The following is a 22,742-nucleotide window of genomic DNA, read 5'->3' on the forward strand; positions in this document are numbered from 1 at the left end:
GCAAGGATTTTTTTCGCCCAAACTCCTTCAATATCCAGGAAAAGAAAGCTAATCAGCTTCCACTGTTTTGGGTTTGGTGCAGTTGTTAGGACCTCTCTGCTATCAGTGAAAACACTACCAAAGCTCAGTTTTCCAGCTGCAGTTGCAACAGTTTTCGCTCCAGGGTTTTATTTAAGCTCTTTTCAACTTGTTTATACTGGTGCGGTAGTGAGAACTGAGTGTGAAACACTGGATTTCCTCCACAGGCAGTATTCCTGAACTGTGCTAGGCCTGGAGCAGAAAAAGTCCAACATAAAGCAGAAAACAAATTTGCTGTCTCAGCTTCAGGAAAGAGGAGCATATAGGAAAGCACTTTCAAGCCCCTGTCATCAGAGCCATCCTTATCTCCAGGGACACCAGGAAGATTTTGTATTTGATGAACAAGTAGTGTTCAAGCTTCAGCTCTTACGCAGGTCTGGAATGAATACCAAGAGGTATCAGAAGAGAAGCAATACATAAATGGCTATGTAGTGATTTAGCTACTCATGCCCAGATAGTTATTAGACTGTCTCTGGTACCTGTACTCTCTTTGTCAGGTCAGGGAACTGATTGCACCCCTATCATGTAGTCCACCTCTGGTGTGTAGTAAGTAGTAACTGCTTCTCTGAGTGTTTCCATCAACACCACAGTCTTCATACCTGACTTAATCTTCCTCATGTCTTGTACGGGTTGAGCAGCACAGGAGCTGAGTACACCAGCTTTGATCAGTTTTTGCCTGCAAATAGATCTGATTTCAGAGTTTCCGTCCTATTTCAGTCAAATGTGCCATATATGCGATCCAGTAATGTCGCAAAATTATTAAATGAAAATCAGATTTTACAGGACAAAAGCATTTCACAGCCAGTTCTTTTGCTAGAAGACAGCACATTACTGAGGTCTGAAATGGAAGATTCAAGCATGTTTGTTCTTATGGGGAGAAGAAAAATCCAGAAATTTGTTGCAAAATTTATTCCTTCCTTCCAAAATGCCTCATTTCTCATGGAGTTTTTACAGATCCATGCATCAAACAATTTCATAACAATACATGAGCTATGAACTACCTCTACTATCACATCTCTGCTGCTTTTTTTATTTTTAAGGGAAGGAAGCCACCTTACTGATGCAAAGCTTGAACAAGCTGAATACTCCGGAGGAGAAGCTGGACCTGTTATTTAAGAAGTATGCTGAGCTGGTTAGTACAGCATTGGTTCTTTTCTGTGCAAACTGTTTATACAGGAAGGTATAAAAAGCATATGCTATGTAGCATGGTCAAACCTCATGTAGTGATAGCACCTGTGCTGGTAATTATATCCCAAAATAATTGTCAGGGTCAAATAATCAATTATGGGTGAGAAGGAGAAAAAAAGTAAAACATGAGGAAAACAAGCTGGACTTTGGGTTAAAAAACTGATGAGGCAGAATATTTGTACTTAAAGGCAATTCTGCTAAAACAGCTCACACTGGAGACTAGTGTCTCTGCTCCCACCTTCCCCTTCTGCAAGGAGTTTTACATACCTCTGCATGCGAGCATTGCTTTAAACTGTGTATCAGTGATTTAACCAAATGAAAATAAATCAGGGCTTAGTAGAAAATGTTAGGAAGCAGAAGATCACAAAATGGTGAACTGAGGCTGATCATGACAGAAACTACAACACAGTGAAATGAAGAGTCAAAGCCCTTGCCACCATGTCATCTCTGTAACACTGCCACCTCCCTGACTCTATTCTTTCTATACTTAAGGTGGGTTATTTTCAGATCAAGTGTTTTCTTCTAGTTAAAGGGCTGTATGGCCTTAAGCTGTGGAAATCTTACAAATGAGAAGGCCACAGCATTTTACTGTATGTGGAGTGGTGAAAAATGTGCTAAGCAGAACGTTGACTTTGTAATTGGTTTTATGCACAGATGTGTCCATGCCTCATCATGTGTGTGAAGTTCAGCTTTCCCTTTTTTCATGTGAAATCCTCTGATTTCATAATATGGTCTCAGGCTGTTTATGGTTTAGCTCATGCTTAAAGGGACTTCATTCCCACAGATTAACTGAAATGGGTCTTCTTCCTCTATAATGTACTCTCCATTGCATTCAAATATCACTGAAGCACTTTATAAAACAGGGGCCATATTGCCCTGTGGGAGAAAGGTGCTAAAAGAAAATGCTGAGTATTCATTTTTGACATCCTGGGCAATGTGACTAAATTAAACCACTTGATAAATACAACTAAAAGCTTGTTGGATAAAGCCTGAAACTGCTTACTTAGCATGCCTGAGGGGTGTAGTGTGGTTAACAACCTATCAGCAGTAAGCTGCAGTAATTACCACTCTTTGCTCCCTCTTATTCATCCCCATCACACACTTCAGGTCACTTTTTGCTTTTGCTGTGTTGTTTTCCAACTGGATCAGCTCCCTGGCTGGGTGAACCCTGTGGTGACACAAACACTTACTGCAGCACAGCTCAGGAGAAGGTGCAGCCATGTGCCAGGCTGAGCTGGGTGCTGGCAATGGCTTCAGCCCTGTTAGTACTGTTGCTGCTAGCTGTGGTTTAAGATGCTCTGCTTGGGCACACTATGCAGCACCAGCACTACCCCACAGACTATATACTATTTAACTGCTAATACAAGCCCCAGCACAAGTCTATAGCAAGGGCTACCCCAAAAGATGGAAGACATCAGGGAAGGCAGGGCTAGTGTGAAGGAAGCCATTCCTGCAGGGACAGGAAAGCAAGTCAGCATAGCCTTTTGGATACCAGCTGTGCCATGCTTCTTGCCATTAGAGAACATTTTATTCACTAATACTGGTGTAGGCAGAATGGTTGGGGCTAGTAAAGCAGGCTGTGCTTTACTTCAGCTTTTTTCTACAAATAGCTGTTGCAGAATTGCTTGTAACCAGCTTATTTTCAGTGGTCTTGAGGGTCTCACAAGTGCTGGGTGCAAGAACTATGCCCTAATAAATAAGCGTGTTACCATTCTCTTCAGTGGGATCAAGATAAAACTTTTTTTCCTAAGTGGAGAGTTCACTTCTCTATGTCAGCCTTCCAAAATCAGAATTCCTTCTATTTGTAGTTAGGTTTAGCCAATATTAATTATTCTTAAAAATTTATCATTGGTGGCCCTTTTGTCATTCATGTTTACCAGTGAATTCTCTTCTTCAGTACAAAAGTAAGACTATGTCTGAGACATTCCTGAGAACTTTAAAATACAAGCTTTTAGCACAAGTCATTTCTGTGGGGGTTAAAACAAGAAAGCAGAAAATGCTTGGAAGACTTCTCATATCACAATTAAGACCTACTTTATTCTAAGCCCCCTATCTCACACAGCTTGAGTGAATCGTCTCAAATTTGGATAAATCATTATCCACTCAGCACAGGCTGCACATGCAAAATATGAAACAAAAAGAACCCTATTTGTGTGTTTTTAAAAGAGAAAGGGCCAAAATCAAGCTTATAAAGGAAAAAAATGTCAGCCTTCATTACAGAGAAGTTATTTTTTCCCTACAATACTAGAAATATTATTTCAGCTAGTGCAGCTTGATTAGATGCAAAAGCCCCTATTCTGATCTATGGGGGTAAACCCACACAATTACACATGCTGAAAGTTGGGCATAAACGGTAAATATACTCCAAGCTGGTGATTGCATTGTTTCGTAGCAGGCCTAGCTGTGATTTGATTGATAATACACACAGCTCTGTACTGTAAGCATAAATTACAGAACATCTGCAGAAAACAAAACCTCAGGCAGAGAAAGTGTAATATATGATGGCTGTTGACCTTCTTCTTTGAGCTGCACATCATTCCCCTGCACTCACAAACTTTCCCAGTCATACTGGAGTTAATAATACTAGTGGTACCATATTGCTAGATGATGTTATCTTAACAGCAACTGTTATTATCAAGGTTTGCACACTGCAGCTCATGTGCTGCTATTTTTCAACCAAAAAACAGCTGGACTTCAGAAATATCTCGCAACGTATGCACGCCTGTAATACAGCAAGGAGGGCTGCTGTGTTTTGGAAAGGGAGAAAATCTTTGAAAGCTTCAGAGATGAAATGCTTCTTTGATGTGACTGTTATGGTGTTAATATGCAATGCAAGGAATTTTTCCAAAACAGCTAGTAACAGGCACATGCTAGAAGAAATGACTGGCCTGTGTGGGGACTGGTGGTAGCAATTCTGTTGATGCCCCTCATTCCCCTTCCAAATACACCTTCCTCCCTGCCAGCTGTCTAGGGAAGGCAGGAGCCATGCACCCACAGGAACAGCAGGTTTCCAAGTGAATGTCAGGGATTGTCCATGTTTTCTTTAGTAATTATATGGAGCCAAAGAGCCCAAAAGAGGTTTGATTCACCATAACCCACCCACATTGTTGATGGCACCTCCAGGAACACAAGTGATGAGTGCTCCCCTGTGCTCCTGTGAGGAAGAGGAGCCTGGGAAGAGGAGGTGCCCACTCATCATTTTGGGGAACACTTCCCTCCAGAGCATTCTCCTCCATCAGCAGCAAAGACCCCACACAAACAGCATCCCAGGTTTCCAGCACCTCTTTGCTGGAAGCTGTTTCTTTTTCAGGAAGCTGCAAAAACAGAATGAGCAACTCCTGCGTTGTCTCATGATCTGGAGAAATCTCATCGTGTAATGCACTACCGGCTGCTCAAGTTCCTAACATTGACGCAAAGATAAAAACCTCACAGGTGTCCTTCAAAGAAGTTCAGATCAAGGAAGGAAAGTCTGAAATGGTGTGACAAGTGTGTTAAAAATTATGTTCACCCACCCACACTACAGCACACTTGGGACTGTTGCAGCAGTGGGCTTGCAACTCCCTTCAGGTCGCTCTCTCCTCTCCCATTAGTGCTGATAAAAACAGAACATTTCCTAAGCGGTTAAGAAAGTGTAAAGACTTTCCTAAAACCAAATGAACTAGATTTCTTTTCTCTCCTGTCTCTCTTTCTTTCATTTTAATCCTTGTTCCTTGCCCAGCTCGAAGAACATCGTGCTGAGCAAAAAAAGCTCAAGTACCTGCAGAAGAGGCAGGCCCAGGTCACCAAGGAGAAGGACCATCTACAGAGTGAGCACAGCCGAGCCATCCTCGCCCGCAGCAAGCTTGAGAGCCTGTGCCGGGAGCTCCAGAGGCACAACAAAAACCTCAAGGTGAGTAGTGGCCTTATCAAGATACCTGGCAGTGGGGGAAAAGACGATGCTGATGCCTTCCGTCTTGCTCTAGTACCAAAACAAAGAGACATTTTCATCTGCACATGCAATATATAATTATCCATATGCTGTAGATTTGAGGCCCATTTATGCCGAGCCCTCTTTATTTCTTGCTTGGAAATAGCCAAGCATTTTTGGGCTTTGAGTTTGCTCACATTAGCTGTGAGTGCCCGTTGCATTATCAGGGAGCCCAGCACAGAGAAAACCAATGGTGCTAACAGACCAGGCCATGGCACTGCAGGTGTGAATGCATGTGCATAGGCAAAATAACAGCTTTGCTCCAGGGGATTTACTGAAGGCTGGGCTATGTTTTCATGTAATTTGAGCAGTTGGGCATTTTCAAGTGGTATGTGAGGGTCAGTCAATCAGGACATTAACCTCAAGACATCAAACCTCAAGAAAAGAAGAATGCCAGCACTTTTTGTAGAAGCTGTTTGGATTACAAGAATCAGTTCAAAAAGGAAATTTTCAGGAGTGTCAAAAGGCTGGGATCCATATGCCATGTCTTGCCTATTGCTTGGTGCATCACATCATTTAAATGTGAAATTTATAACATGATTATACTTCTTGAAAAACTTTAGGTCCAAGAAATATATTTCTGTTGTGATCCTCCTTTTTTCTGGAGTACATGTTAGTGATGGTGGTGGTATTATTATACAAAAATCCTCTGCTTTGATCTATTCAAAATCCTTCCTTATGGGGATATAGTTATGTATAAAATTATGCATATGAATTGTCATGAGCAAGAATTTCACCTGATATAACCTCTATTAAGTGGAATGGATTTTCATTCATTTCCACCAGCTCAGGAGCAGGCCTTCAGGCTCTAAATCTGACTTCCATTGTACATTGGTATATAGCTGGGAGGGGGCACAGCCACATATACACTCAAACTGTGCACCAGTAGAAGGACAAAAGCAGTATAAGAGATAGTTAGGAAAACTAGAAGCAGATCTCTGTGTGCTCAGTTATAGTAGCACAAAACTGGTAGCGCCAATTAAATTTGTGTCTGTCATTGTACCAGACCTGAACCGTACACCTTGATATTGACCCACACTGATTTACCAGACTTTCTTTGGGCAAAATCTTTCAATAGATATACAAGCTAATTTTTAAGTAATTTAAGAGTACAGTGTACAGTGCTTTGCATAGACTTAACTGAGGTTTCTAAACGAACCGTATCAGTGGAACAAATCAGTGGAAACTGGATTATAGAGAAAAAAAATTACTATGTTTGTAAATTTGTTTGGAACAGGACTTGTTGAATTCCTCACACTATTGCCCAGATACCATAGGCTTATTAATCTCACTACAAGAGTGCATGATTTTCCTCTCTCTTTGCATATAAATACTTCATTAAACATTTCATCTTTACATTTAGAGAAGCCTTTCTCCAGCATCTTTTCATTTGTTGGACTGTTTTACTTTGGGACTACGTCTCCTAAACAAACCTATCAATTTCAGACGCAGTTCTGGTTTTTATCCTGTACCTCCACCAGGTGAGCCAGGAAAGGTACCTGAGCTGATCAGGTAGCAGGAAGAAGTGTTCAAATTTTTGCCACTTCTTTCTAAGAACTTGGAGACTTTCCAAGAAACCCAGAATATTAGCTTTCCTCTGGTTCCTATGCTTTCAGTGTAAAAAACTCCATAGTTAAATAAGACAGTAAGACAAAATAGACTTGCAGAATGAATGAGAATTAAATTAATAAACAAAAGAATTCAATATCTTTATTTGGTTTTGCCTCTAAGAATTTTAACAGAATTCTTGGAATATTTGCCTTTAAGCTTTAGCTCCTGGAGGTCTGTGCATCTCCAGAATCTCATCTTCTGTTTATTTAAATTAATAACAATTTCTTCCACTTATGACTGTACTGAGAGGACCCAAAACAGTGGAGTCCATTAAAGATTATTTTTAAAATCTTCTGCTTAAGTAACTTTTACTCTGGTTTTGGCAGGACTGAAAGCTGATTCAGAATTTTTTAACGCTTGGGATTAACACTTCTGATTATGCTCCAAAGTGTAGGAGATTGCGTCATTTCAATAGCAAAGGAGAATCTGGCCTGTCCAGATCACGAACCTCCTCTGACTTACCATGTGGTACGTTATATGCACATCACGTCATGTAAATGTCATCTTCACTCGTCTGGTGTGTGGAATTCCCATTAACTGGGTATCAGTGCAGCCAAGTGGTGAGGAATATGCAGTGTGGATCTGCACTGAAAATCCACAGGACAGATCAGAGAAGAAAAATTTCTGGTTAGTACTGGATACTGGCCTCAAAATCTGACTTATTTACAGCCCAGCTATCCAGCTTATTTCTTTGCAGCTACACTTCACAGCAGAAAACAGATGTTTAATTCTCCTTCCAATAAAAGTGGAATAAATATTCGTGAAATAGCAGAATGTGTTCCCACTGCAATAGAGAGTAGCTCTGGTAAGACCAACAGCAACTCCTTTTTCTGCATGGTATTCATGTTCTGTCAATTATCTCATAGTTTGGTGGCTACTTAGCATCTTGTAGTTACATGAACATCTCAGGTCCCTTGTCCTTCCTGCTATCGGGCATTAAGCAATGACTTTCATACAAATGTCGTGGAAGTCAACAGCTTTGATTATAGGCTCAGCTCCAAACTGGCTCAGACCATGATGCCTGGGAATGAAGAGAATGATTAATTGAAAATGAAGAGTCTGCACTCATATCATCTCAGCTGATATGGCTTCTGCAGACAAACAGTCTTCTTGAGTTAGTTACCCCAAGGAGGCATGAAGAACGGAGACAATCCTGCCCTTCTGTTTGCAAATTATCACACATTCCAGTGATAAACCCCAAACTGCGGAATATCCTTGTCTTAATTTTGCAAGGTTTTATTCAATGCATTTTTATGTTTTTAGCCGTAGATCACAAGACTGATAGGAGTACTGCAGTAGGACACAAGAATCTTTGCTACATCTTTGATAGGATAGGTATGGATCACAAAGACTAAAAAGGGGCAGAGGAAAGGCAATAATGGGTTTTGGTCAGACTTCAGTCTTCTGCAAGGAGAAATCTAAAAGAATTTTCAATGACTTCTTTTTCTCACTAAACTGAACACTTGCTTTCAAACTATTAAGAGAATGAGCACAGAGTGAAGCAGCTGGCAAGGCCGATCATGGTTTGCAAGTTATGAATTCACCATGATGATGCTGAGAAGTCACCACCCCAGACACCCTCTTGCTCCCTACAACCAAGCAAGCCAGGAGCTCTGGACTCTGTGCAGAGTGCTACTACTCTAAAGCAGTAGCACAAAACAGAAGTCAGTCTTCAAGCCTCCAATCTGGTGGAAAGTTAAGGATCTTACTTTACATGATGGCGTCTTGAAATGGGAAGGACTAAAGAACCTATTGGAAAAAAAGTGCATTTTCTCAGTTTACGGCGACAGGTATAAGCAGAGATGGGGCTGCAGGCTTGTGATAATAAAACTTGGGTGATGCCAATGATTTGGGGTTTGCCAGACTGTGCCTGTCCAGGTGAGGTAGGTAAAGCGGAGCTGGCACCACAGCCCCAGAGCAGAACTGCCAGGGACACAAAGCTCTGCTTGTGGTATGTGGGCATCTGACCCCCTCCCTAGCTCTAGTGTAGATGCAGCCTCAGGCTTTTACAGCTAGTAAAGGCTCAGGTTTAAAATAGACACCTCCAAAGGCCTATCACTATTTCCAGGGTATTACCAGTAGAACCTAGAAACCTCTGACATTGAAACTTAGGGGTCAGACACTAGCCTACCATCAGCTGGGTATTGGCAGCATTGGCATGGCAGAGCAGTGGGACACAGAGGGTTTTGTTCCTTTGAGCAGGGAAGAGGCAATGCCTGCAGGTCCCTGCACAGTGCCGTAGCCACACAGTTGCCCTTCTGTTCAGACAGCTCTTCTCACCCACACCCACCCTTAATCTGCCTGGAATGTCAGGGATTTCAGAAATCACTGCTGTTTTATGAGGGACTCTGAGGAGCCTTCTGGGACACAGCCAGACCCCCAAGCAAATATCCTCCTAAGATATCTTTTTCTCTGAAGCAGAAGAGGTCAAGAGAAACAATGCGCCCTGCAACTAAATGCTTCCTGGCTTAGTGTCTTTAACCTTGAATATTTGTATTGTCTCTGTGCTGTGTAATTATTCTACCTCAGAGGAGAGAATGAGCAGGAAATAAGATCTTCTGAGTAACGCATAGAGGTTTGGTTGGTTTTTCTTTTTTTTTTTTTTTTTTTTTTTTTTTTACATTTGCGTGGTTGCTACTCTAGAGAATGTCTCATTTCACCTTGTAACAGAAATGTTCAGTGTGACATGCGCACCATCCACTGATTTTTTGGTTTATATTCAGCTGGATTTATTACTCTGGGGAGCTATAAATCACAGTGGTGACGTGTTACAACACCATCTCATCCACTGCAACAATAAAGTACTTTTGAGGAAGGATGTTATGAAGCCATAGAAATAGGACTCCAGACATGCAAGTTCAATTTTTCACTCTGTCTTTGATTTCTTGACATGAGAGCACCTGGTCATTCTTCTCCCTGCTAAGGGCTGCACCTATCCAATTGAGAACTAAAAGGCTTGAGCAGTTTTTCAAACACTGTATTAAAGGTAAAATGGAGCTCTGACTTGACCAAAACTCTCTAGGAATTCAAGTTTAATTTGGCAACGTTTTGAACAAAAATAAAAAGGAACTGCTTGTAAACGTCCCTTTTCAAAAAAAAGATAATCAGATGTTTCATTTGGGAATGCTAAAGGAGCAGATTTAAAACACCTTCTGAGTAGCATTTTTAACTGCACTTTGCAACAGCATTTCTGTTTCAATATTGCACTAAAAAGATCTAACCTAAAAGTAATTACAAACAACACAGCCCTATTTCTGGTCAAGCAAAATGTTTCAGGCTAAATTAAAATCATTCTCGCCAATGTAAAAAATAAATAAATATTGGAGAGCTTCTCTTTCACCTTGCTGCAAACTGTGTGTGTCCAATTTCATCACAGGGACTGAACCAGGACCCCTCCAAGTCATTTGCTCAGCTTTATCTGAAACCATTTCTTCCTCTTAAGAGTGAGAATCCTTCTGGGTTTACACTTTGTTTTACTCTGTCTGTGAGTACTCACATGTGTTCTTGTGTGAACTGCAGAGCACAGCAGGGCTTCATGGTGATTTCTTAATCACTACGGTATTATTAGCACTAATGGCTCCAATACTTTCTTCCCATCATCCAAGGTGTTGTCATCTCTGTCACTCCCTGGTGAGCTAAAGGACAAACATCCCCTACCTTGAACAGCAGCTGTCCAAGATCAGGCTTGTGTGGTGCATGCTAAGTAGAATTAGGGTCATTTGGTATTCATCTTACTTTAAGACTAGGGCCTAAATCTACACCTTTTATGTCAAATTTATGATATAAATTATACCTCATTAGAGTCAGCTAAGGCTTTATTCAAGTACATTTATAGAAACTATCCATATGCAGTGTTATCAGAGATTTTTATGTAAATGACTATGATAGCTGAAACCTCATTAGAGTGTGCCATTTGCATGCTGCAGAGTGGATTCTTAGCGTGATTCTGGCATGATTTGTAACTACAGCAGATACTGTCCTAGCCACTGCACATCAGGATTACATTCCACAGAAGGGCAGACTGCCCTGGAAGAAAATGAGTAGGGAATAAAAATAGTCCGTATTTCTGGATCCAAAGCAATGAATGCAGATTCTTTCTGCATTGTCTTTTATATCCAAATCCAAACCAGAATTTCAGTAATTAAAAAAAAAAAAAATCTCCAGAATCCTCCAGGCAAAATTCTGATTCTTTGCTTTGATTCTGTAAGAAACAGATGATAAGCTTTCCTTGATTCCATTACCTAATAAATCAGTGCAAATTCTGGTGTCAGTAAAAAAGCTACGGAAGAAAAATTGAGGAATTGGGATGAATTCTACGGAAAGTGATGGATTTCTCTTAAACATTAAAGTCCAAAAGACTGTAAATTTGATATGAGGATTCCTAATTAAAAGGAGGCAATTTAAAGGGTGATTTTTTAATTCAATCAAAAAGAATTTTGATAAAAGTGCTTTTGACTACTTCCACTGAATATCTTCTTCCAAATCAAAAACTGTGATGCAGTATCATGAATCAAGACATGCATGTATGCCCCCTTTCCAGGCTTGCTTTGATCTGAAACTGCTCTACATCCATCTTTGTAAATGCAAATTCTTAGTTCCCTAATTTTTTCAAGGCCAATGTGCAATTTGCTCTGTAAATTTAGAATCATGCCTAATGCTGGAGCAGATGAAAGCAAGAAAATCTCCACAGAGGAATACAAACACGTATAATCCTTCAAAGGGAAGCATTATGCTACCCTGAAACAGTATCTTTCTTGAACCTCTTATTATGTGTCTTTCTTACATGACTGCATTCTCTCCCATTTAACAACAGGAAGAAACAATTCAGCGGGCACGGGAGGAAGATGAGAAGAGGAAAGAAATAACTAATCATTTCCAAGGCACGCTGAGTGAAATCCAAGCACAGATCGAGCAGCAAAGTGAGAGGAACATGAAGCTCTGCCAGGAGAACACAGAGCTTGCAGAGAAGCTGAAAAGCATCATCGACCAGTACGAGCTGCGGGAAGAGGTGAGAGCAATGCCCTGGCTGCCCGCAGGGGCAGGCAGCAAACCTGGTTTCACTGAGGGAAAGCAGAAAGCATTGCCAGCCTGTCCTCCCCTCTGGCTACCATGTCTCATGGAGATAACAAGGGCAGTACCCCAAGCTGGCCTATGCATGTAAGAAGCCAACCAGACTCTGTGTGACAAACTCTGCAGCCAAGGGGTTGTGTGAACCAGCACCCTGCCTGCAGCACCCACCTTGTTGCTCTGGGGACAGGGGCCAAGACACCCAAGCAGCAAGGTGTGCCAGCCATCTTCTAGGCTGCTCCCTGTCCTTCTCACAGCTTCCCCAAATCCCCATGGATCTCCCCAGCTCTCCTTTCCTGCTTCCCCTAAGTCACCCCCAAAACACCTCCCGGCTGCCATCTTTTTGGACAGCCTGCTTTGTTGCTGATGCCAGGTACACTTGTGTTCTCTTCAGACACAAGTCTGATGGGCTCTGGTGTAAATGCTTTGACCTTTCCTCAGAAGCAGAAAACATGACAGATAAAGGAGGCCCTTTGCATTGGAATAGATTCTTTTTTGCAGGCACAATGCTCACCGTAAGATCAGGCAGATAGTAGCCAGCTGTTAAATTATTTGTTCTATACACATTAGAGTTGGTCAGAAAATTTTGACACAAAAACATCCCTTCAGTAAGATCCCAAACTAACTTTTTTTTTTAGTATTTTATGACAAATGCTACAAAACATCACAGTGGGTCTTTTTATTGTTTCTAAATACGTTTACTGTGAGCCTCAGTGCAATCAGACAACGTTATCATACTGAATAAAGCGTAAGTAATCTGTCCTTACAATATGGAATGCCCAATAAAATACGTGCATTACCAAATCTATTGAATCATGTATGAAGTCTTCCGGTGAATGAAAGTAATGTACATTCCTGTCTTGTGGTTTCTATGAGAAGAAGATGAAAAACAGAGGGATGTAATCAGAATATTGGCTCCTATGAATTTTATCTGAATGAATCAAAAGTGAAGAGGTCTATCAGCAGCATTTACCTCGCAAAGGTCACCATGAAGCCAGACATTATACAGGGCAGAAGATGCCTCTGGCTCAGCTGGTTTGATCTCCTCCACATCCCCACTCATGTACTTTCACCCAGGCCCTCCAAGCCCATGTTGTGCATGTATGTCCAGAGCAAAGGGTGTGTACAGGGCTTGTATTTACAGAGCTGTGTACAGCAAGTGCAATGTATCTTTACACATTTATCTACACAGTGGCTTAGATCTGCTGGCCACTTAACAGCTCAAAAAAGTGTCCCTCCTGCATATTTATTATTGATGAGCAATTATTTGATCTTCAGTTATATTGGATTGTACTGATGACTTCATAGCTGGACTATGGAACTGGCAAAGACACTAAAGTATTTTATTTTATTTTACTTTATTATTTTATTTTATTTCATTTTCACAAAATAAATCAAAATAGGTAATGTAAACAGGTTTCCTTTCCCATGCAAATTCTGGCACAATTTGTTCTTGTCAGTGCTGTAGTTTTTTAATAATTGCAGTAGGGTGGGAGTCTTCCTGTTTTGCAATGTTTTTGTCTTACGAGCGTTCTAGTAGACAGCTGTACATGTGTGAGCATGAAGCTCTGTGTACATAACTAAACCTGCACATTCAGCAGAACTTATTTTCTTACAGCACCTTGATAAAATATTTAAGCACAGAGAACTTCAACAGAAACTGGTGGATGCCAAGTTGGAGCAGTCTCAGGAAATGATGAAGGAAGCCGAGGAGCGACATCAGAAAGAAAAGGAATATGTACCTATCCTTTTAATCTGCCTGCCTCTTTCCTAACGTTAGGTCAAAATGAGCCCTGCATGCTATTTCACTAATACATTGGTTCTTCGGGTCCAAGCTGGGTTACAGTAGTAGAGATGCTTTTATTGCTACTGTCAATGCTGAATGTAAAGAAACAGCATCTGAAAGGCTGCTTCCATTGCCATTTACAGATTTGGAAGCTAACTGCAGAGTGGTAGGTTAGACCACAGACTGCTTTAGCTAACTCAGCATTACTACACAGTTGAATCATCATGATGGGTCAGATGATGCCATTAGTTTTCAAAAGGCTCTGATATTTGATACTCTATCTCCCCACATGATAAATGAGCATATTTAAACAGCCAGAGAGGAGAACAAGAACATGGGATTAACATGAGATGGCTGAAGACTACTATCCCCCTAGGCTCAGAGACCCCCAGACATCCTCCTCTGGGTCTGATGGAGGAGGCTGCCCCGATCCAATACTGTATGGACTTCCCAAAGTTCAATTTGACCTAGGGATTCAATTTTACTATCATCCCATAACTGCACAAGATCTCTGCACTGATCTTGTGACTGGAATACCCACTCCTGCTCAGCTTTACTCCCAGCTAAAGGCTGAGGGGGAAGAGGAGCTAAGGGCTCTCCGTGTGCACATCTGCATGTCACTGCATGATGATTTTTGGTCCAGCTCAGTTATTTTCTTTCCCTGTGATGCCCATGTAAAGACAAACCCCAAAATTTCATTCACGACCATTGATTATTGGCAGGTTCAAATCCCAGGAAACATTTCCAAGAAATCCCTTGCAATGACAAAGCAAATTTGGGCTTACTTTATTGCTGTCACAGTTCTGGTACTTAGTACCAGATTTCAGATACTGGGTGAAAAAAACAACCAAACAACAAAACCAAACAAGCCACAAAAAAAAACTCCCAAGCAAACAAAAACAAAAAATCCAAGCAAACAAAAAAACACCAACAAAAGCAACAGAAGAAAACTGACATATACCGCTTTGTATCAATGATCTTTCTTACTGTGCCCCACAGAACATGCATTTTGTGGTTGCCTATGACTGGCCCTGTTCCTAGCCAGATCTTTGTGTAGTTTATCCAGAACTGATATGCCCATATTTTAATTTCTTCTAAAGCAGTGAACGTCATCACTATCTACATTTGGGAGTGGGAGATTTCCTTTGTGGCTTTGCTATGTATGACTAGCACCTAGGAAATAGCAGGTTTGAAAAGAAGTTACAAAGCCTTTAGGCAGTGGGTGTATAATGATATGCACCATGCACAAAGAATATTTTTTTGTACTGTCCAAAGTAATGCTTAAAAACCCTGCCTTTGATGTAGGCTGGTGATGTATGGCTAACATCACCTTAGAGCAAAGTAGATTTAGCTGAAGAACTGAAGTGACTGGCCAAAAGCCATGCTACAAGTCAAGGCATGATTAGCATGCCATGATTCATCACAGGTAGCCCAGCACCCAGAGAGCTGGCCTACATTTGTCTCCCACCTTAATCCTATTGCTGAGCTCTTAGTCCCACCCACCCAGCTATTGTGCTAATGTCTGTGGGAGTAATGTATATATATATCTGTATGTATGAAATCAAAGTAGTTTTGATGGAGTCCTCTCATTTAGCTGAATTTTTCTCCAGCCCAGTAGCGTGAAAAGCCAGAGCCTTACTGCTTTTCAGTATCCTGTCATCTGAGGGAACAGCTTTCAAAACCTTTCTCTTGGCACCATTTTCTTACATCCCTACACATGACTTTTGATGCAGGATTTTGCATATGTCTGTAAATGAATTTTTTCTCTATTCTTTTACCTATTTGATTACTCCTTGTAGGCTTACTTTGATGTCTTCCTAGGTAGCTCTTCCATGTAGGAATCCTTGCCCCTATACAAAACTTCTTTACCTCAGACTAAGAGAAATGTCATCTCCTGCAGCCTCTGTACATCACATCTCAATAGGTAGATTATCTCATTGCTTGCACAATCCACTCTACATGTGCAACAAAGAATGCAATTCCTATATAAGCAGCAATGATTCATACTGTGTGGCCTTCCCAAAGGGTCAGATTGACTTAAGGATTCAATTTTACTATCATCCCATAACTGCTCAGAACTACGTGGACTTTCTCCCCATACCATACATTTTTAGCACTTGTAATGCAAACTTTGATGGGCAATTAATTGCAGTTTAAATCCTCTGTGGCTTTCAAGTATATGACTGAAAGGTATTGATCAGATTTCTACATAATTGGAACTTGCAGAGTCTTGCAGCAAAAAGGGAAGCTTAATTTTCACTAAGCCAGTCCCTAGATCCATGTCATTAAATGGGAATGTATGTTCCTGGGGACTGGTTCTTTAATTCCTGAGCATGATGTGACTGTCTGGGCCTCCAGCAGCTATCACTGCTCTAATAATATAGTGTAACATCACTACACTTCACTGAAGTGCTGCTTTGTAAACACCACATGCGATATTTATTCATTTCTTTATACTCTGGCCTCCTTGTTACCACTTCATAGCCTATTAATAAATGTATCAGTTCTCCTGACTTGTTTTCTCCCAGCCTGGTGTTTGCAGATGACCTCAGGTTGCATAACAGCACATGCTAATTTGAGCAAGCCTCTCTGTGGCTTGCTTCCATTATAGAAGAGTTTATTAATTTTTGAACTTTTACTGGCTGCAGAAGCTATGTGGGTCAATAAGAGAGAGTATGGGCAAAAGAAGCAACTTTTCTTAGCCTTCGCTGTCCATCTCTTGTGCTGTGGCGGAAGATGTGGTGCAGCAGGTGAGACCTTTTCGTTATCCCAGGCACAGTGGGCATGAAGGCAATCATAGTTGAGATTTAAACAATACAGATAAAAGCCCAGTTCTTGGAAGCAATAATTGGCCTTATAGACTGGGTAGCTCTGAAGCTTTCCAAAGCACTTTTCATTAAATCATTCAAACCAGACACCCTAGAATTCATAAAAAAAAAAAAAAAAAAAGGTAAAACTTAAAAATCCATATTTCATCCAAACTTAAAAAAAAAAAGCCAAACTAATTCTTTCTCTGTGTGTAAAACATACTGTCTCCCAAGAAAATAAATGCATGAACTGAGGCTCATTTAATCCAGGCCTACTCATACCATCTCTTTTTACTGGTCACGACACAACCTATTTGAAATTTTAGTCAACAAGATCTTAACGCAAGAATTTGACTCATCTCCATTAAATCAAGCATTAGATTAAATTCTCAAAATAAATATTAAGAGGTAGGTATAAAACACAATGTACTATTGCTTCACAAAATGCATACTCGAGCTGTGTACAGTCTCGGTAATTGTAGATGGTAAAAAATCAGTGGGTCTAAATCAAAAGAATTGATGGAAGAAATATTTCTCTACAGCTTATATATATATAAATGTGTTGGCAACAAGTCTAATTCAAATAGTCTCTGTGCCAGGAATAGCTGTAAGGAGGGAATTCATTTTGTTGTTCAGTCAGCATTTGTAGGGTACATTCTCAGCTCTTTTGCCAGGTGGTATTCAAGTAGTTTACGTGTGTTATTTCCAGCAAAATGGTTAGAATAAAAGTTTTAACTAGGGGTCAAATGCATTTTCTGCATGTGGTTCTACTCACCTTTCACTTCCAATATGAGAGTAGGATCTATTGACTTACATGGTACTTTTATTATCAGCATATTTTCAGAGCCCAGCAGAGGTGTTATAAGCAGTACAATTTAATCCAACAGAAGGAAGTCCTGTGGTAAACTGATTTGTTTCTACCTCATTTCTCAAGCTATCATAAACATTCTTTTTCTAAAACACATTTGGCCTAACCAGTAAAACCCTTTACAAATGTATGGTGGGCAATAGGCACATTTCTTTTAACACTTCAGTAAATGTTTTGGCTTTCAGATTAAACCAATTGCTATAACATTGCCATGCACTTTAGAAGTGCTGATTCAGAACTGCAGCCTGGAAAAGTCTCTGTACAGTTCATTCCTACAGTTCATTCAGCCTTGACCAACCCTTCCTTCTGCAGCCTCCACTTCATAATATCATTTTGCCAAATACCTTAAAGTGGGGAATCACATCTTCCCAGGAGCAGCCAGGGATAACATTGCAGTCAAGTTCTTCCTAGGCTGCCTCCTTGATCTAAGTGAGGCAATCATCACCCTGAGTTGGGATACTCCACTGGGAACATGTCAATGCAAATGGAGCTCAAAGATAATAGGTACCAAAAAGCATATGACATTTACTATGTCATGAAATGACATAGTAAATTTCTGAAAGCTTGCAGATTTTTTGAGGCACATCTGACTGTGACCATACCTGTGTGCTAAGTCCTGATCATTAATGTAAAGGGGAGTTTGCCATTCACTGGAAAGCAGGAATTTGGCCAGAGCTGTGCTGAAATGAAAGTGCCAGAAAGTATTATAACCATTCTCTAGAAGTCTGCTGAAGATATGGTTAAATACCACACTTTCTAGAGCCCATTGTACTGCAACTTCATTCCAAGTAGGTTTTGAACTCATATTCAAATATGCCTCTGGAAACCCTGTTCCATGTCTCAGGATAGCACTAGATACTCTATCTTGCCTAGCTCCTCTACACTCATCCAAGAGTTAGATTACTCCTTATCATGGTAGTAGTGGCAGAAGCACAGGTGGGTGAAGGATGAGGATTTCCAACTGGTAAACTAGGGACCTAACAATTTTTTCTGTTGCCCAAAACCCAGCTCCTGAACCAAGCTGCAGAATGGAAGCTCCAGGCCAAAATGTTAAAGGAGCAAGAGACTGTCCTGCAGGCACAGGTGATGTAGGAGAGGTGATTGCATGGTGTGCCTTTGTTTCTCCATTTTTAACCCATGAGACGTGTTCCAGGTAAAGTATCCATACTACTTTATATGTATTCCCTCCAGCTTCATTCTACAACCCGTAGGCTATTGCAAAGGGGACAGGTTATTTTCAAGCCAACTGTAAGGTAAAACCCATACTGCAAATCATACTGTCGTATGTGGGTTTTTTAGTCTGGAGAAGAGAAGGCTCCAGGGAGATCTTATAGCAGCCTTCCAGTACCTAAAGGGGGCTTACAAGAAATGTGGAGAGGGGCTTTGTATCAGGACCTGTAGTGATAGAACAAGGGGTAATGGCTTTAAACTGAATGAGGGTAGATTTGGTTTAGATCTAGGGAAGAAAATCTTTACTATGAGGTTGGTGAGGCGCTGGCACAGGTTGCCCAGAGAAGTTGTAGATAGCCCTTCCATAGCAGTGTTCAGGCCAGGCTGGATGTGGCTTTAAGCAACCCCGTCTAGTGGAAGGCATCCCTGCCTGTGGCAGGGGGTTGGAACCAGATGATGTTTAAGGTCCCTTCCAACCCTGACTGTTCTATAATACTATGATTTATGAGTGTTTAAAGTACTCAACTACGTAACAATATGTGTGCCTTGGCTTGATTATTCACTGTAACTACCCTTCAGGCAGGTTTCTAATCCAGCGAAGCACTGGAATACATACATATCATGAAACACATTTACCAAACTAGAGCTGATGTGCTCATGGGATTTTCTGTACTGCAGTGTGAAGGCAACATTTTCATTAACTTCAGCAGGAATTCTGCCTGCTAAGGGCTTATACAAAGGATTTCAGTGTTTGGCTGCAATTTGAAACATTCAACAAAGTAAAAAAGCTTGCCAAAATTATACTAAGAGTCAGGCTGCAGTGAAAAGCAGTAAAAACAAGAAACAGGCAGTATATGCTACACTTTGAGAGCAATGCAATAATCCACATCCACCTTTAATGCAAGTGAGAACACTCAATTACATGTTTGACTTTGGACTTTCACATCAAAAAGAGATAGCATTAGTAGATTTTCCTAGACTTATAAAAACAGCCATGTAGATTTTTCATTAACTTGTCTGCAAGAAAGGTCCTCCCCAGCAGAGCTTTGGGGAGCGGGGAGGGTGTCAGTCCTTCAGCCCCCCTGCAGCTGCTCATCTCCTCACCCATCAGTAAGCCCCTTCCAAGCCCTTCTTCACAGTTAGTCATACTGGTAAGTTGTTCCAGCTCTGCCCTTATAGATGGTCTAATTCCTACCTGTTGAGCAGTCAAGAAAGGCTATCATTAAACTTGATAACCTGGAAACACACTAAGAGGGGTTTGGTCCTTTATATGTTTCTTCAAAGGCTGAGATAAGCTGGTAATGTACCAAAGAACATCCCGTAAACTGCTGCTGACACCAGTTTGACAGGTTCTGCAATCAAACCTCAAAGGCCTCCAGCTGAGTATGTCCCAACTGCAAACCTGCTCCCAATTTTCTCAGAATGGTTTTAATTACGCTTTTATGTTTAACCAGAAAGAGTTTGTATGGAAGCAGACCTCTGTAGCCAGTTTAATGAAACTGAAGATACTGATAAAAGCAAGAATATATGAAGCATACATTTGAAATAGTAGAATTGGTTTTAGAACAATCCAATCAAACAAGTCTGCAAAGGCATTGGTGATATATGTGCCCTTTGCAGACTTGGGTACATGAAAATTAAGTGATTCACTTTTGAAATGAAATATGCATTAGTTAGAGCTCAAGTGTGAGAGCTCTGTCACCTACATAGCAACCTCCATTTGGAATTACTGAAAAGAATAACATCATTATTATTATTATTACTATTACTATTATTACTATTTCCAGTATAGTAGGCACTGCAGGGCCTCCCTCATGGACCAGGTGCCATTGTGGAAGTACAGAAGAGAAACAGCATAAAGAGCTCCTTGATGCAAACAGCAAAAAACAACAAATAGATATTAACAGAGGGACAGCTCCATGGAAACTATGAGAAGACATTGGTCAGTGAGATAAGGAGAAGCCATAATACAGCCCCCATGGTCTGCTATAGTGAGTAAGATATCACTCCATTTTAGAGGAGGTGATGAACACCCACTGCTTCCTTGAGCTGGAAGGAATCAGGGGGCATTGTTTTCACACCTGCCTGCCACATCAGGGGACATGATTTTCAAGCCTGTCTCTGAGTGGCACAGTGTGCCTTGAGGTGGCCAAATCTGGCCCTCCAAATGGTAACAGAGATCTGGCACCAGGTGAGGGAATACACCCAAACCACACTGGTGCTTCCCAGGACGCTTCACACCCTCTCCAGGCATGTTGCTTAGAAAGACTTCAGCTTTGTGCTTTGAAACAAAGTGAGAAGATAAAAGCCAAGGCCTTTAATTTTCAGCAGCTGGCAAAGTGCAATCACCCGGCTATGACAACCAAGAAGAACTTAACAGGGCCGAAGGGGTGTCCTAGCTGTAGCAACCTCACAGCATGATGATGCTGAGATGTCCTTACTTCCCAAAGCCTTGCTTTCAGTTCTCACCTGGCAGCAGCACTGCCTGTGCTCCCCCTGCCCATGTTGTCAAGGCCACTGGATGGATGGTGCACAGCAGTGAGGGGGTCCTCATCTCCCTAACTGAGGAGCAGGAGTGCATGCTCCTACTGAGAGACAGCTCTCACACGCTGTTCCCAGCCACTGTAAAAACATTAATTTATTATTCAAATTTAAATTGCATAAGCTATTCTTGGTGCTATGATATTCCCTCAGGCGCCAGCTGAGATCAGAGTTTGCCCTGTTCAAATCTAAAAGGTTTTCAATCTAATTAAACAACAGGCAAAAGTTGGAAGGGAAAAGCAGAGACAGAGAACTGAGGTGAGGTTTTTAAGACAATGGCTCAGGGCTAGAAACCCCAATTTGCTTGCTCCCACTTCTGCTCCCTTAACTGGCTTTGGGATGCTCAGGCATTTCTCCTTAGAGCCATGACATCTATTTCAAATGTCGAACTTGGTATCAATGTCCCACTTATGCTGTGGCACTCTAGCTGGTAAAACAAATCCCTTACAGTTTCTGTTTGTGCATAGGTCACAGCTCTGGCTACAGCCTGGTGTAAATACAGTTTGTCAGCTACCTCTGATTTTGGCATCACGAGCTCTACATGGATTAACCTCCCATGCCTTCACCCAGCTCAGTGAGGAAGGGCTGCAGCCAGTGCCTTATTCACAGCCACCAAGACCCTAACTACCTAGTTTAAACTTATCTCAGGCACATCCGTAGTACGCTGCAGTTACGGCCATAACATGGGGCATCATAACTACTAGCCAGAATGAATATGAAACACAATATAATGTTAGGTGTTCTGATTTCAAAATCAGAATTAAACCCACCCACTATTCACTACATTTTCTAAATCTTCTTTTCCTCAGTAACTGCAGAGCAGGCACCAGGGGAGGGTGTGTGTTGCCTGGCACCACACAAAATACAAGCTCCTAGATGGTCATTTAGTCAGCACCCCGCTGGTGTGAAGAGGGCAGTTAGCCTCCAGCCAGACACCTGAATAGTGCAGGCTGTTCTTGAATCTCCCATCACTCTGCACCCACCCTGCCTCAGCCACTGCATGTTACACCAGTCACTCTTCTAATGAGAGCTGTTAGGCTGGGCAGATGAAATGTCCAGTCACCTAAACACTGCTGGGGGTGCTCTGGTACCAGATAGAAGTGGAGGAGATGGAGCTGCTCTTCTTACAGAAAAACTGATCTCAGACCTTTGGAAATTTATTTTTTTTAGATATAAAAATCTGGATCACTGACAAAATACAGCCACAGATGAGCTTCCACGTGGCTACCCATAGCAAAATATGGAGCCCTAATAGTCTTAAATGCTGGTACATTGCAACAGATCTTTCTCCTGCTCTGCTTCATGAAGTGAAGTGAAACTGGCAGAAGAGGCTGTCAGGGGGTTATTTTCTCTGCCTTTGCTGGCCTTGCCTGCAGCTGCAGCCCACAGGCAGGCTAAAAGACAGAGCTGACAAGGTGCCCTCTCAGCTCACTCAAACCACGGAGCAGAGACAAAGCTGGAAGGGATCCAGTGCAGGATTACAGGGGTGTGAAGCCAAGGGTGGGTTTTGCTTAGTGCTGGGGCTACCCTGTATGCCAGATAACATAGGAAGGGAACAGCAATGCTCCTCTTCAACAGTGGAGTCCAGTGAAGCACATCAAGTCCAGTGAAGCACATCAAGTCCAGTGAAGCACATCAAGCGCCTGGTGCAGCTCCTAG

The 22,742-nt window shown here is 41.5% G+C and overlaps 1 protein-coding gene across 2 annotated transcripts in view; it reads left to right on the plus strand.

Annotated features, from left to right (window-relative positions):
- Nucleotides 1–22,742, plus strand: part of TXLNB (taxilin beta) — a 34,271-nt gene that overhangs the window by 6,042 nt on the left and 5,487 nt on the right. For both annotated transcript variants that reach the window (XM_061471707.1, XM_061471706.1), the window contains 5 exons: nucleotides 1,119–1,210; nucleotides 4,985–5,155; nucleotides 11,658–11,852; nucleotides 13,530–13,649; nucleotides 18,381–18,455. In XM_061471707.1, the coding sequence (XP_061327691.1) occupies nucleotides 1,119–1,210; nucleotides 4,985–5,155; nucleotides 11,658–11,852; nucleotides 13,530–13,649; nucleotides 18,381–18,455 (653 nt within the window). The remainder of the gene's footprint in view (nucleotides 1–1,118; nucleotides 1,211–4,984; nucleotides 5,156–11,657; nucleotides 11,853–13,529; nucleotides 13,650–18,380; nucleotides 18,456–22,742) is intronic.

Source organism: Pezoporus flaviventris, unplaced genomic scaffold (genome assembly GCF_033815535.1).
Source record: "Pezoporus flaviventris isolate CSIRO_AGI_PZ_B2104156 unplaced genomic scaffold, CSIRO_AGI_Pfla_v1 ptg000066l, whole genome shotgun sequence".
NCBI lineage: Eukaryota > Metazoa > Chordata > Aves > Psittaciformes > Psittacidae > Pezoporus > Pezoporus flaviventris.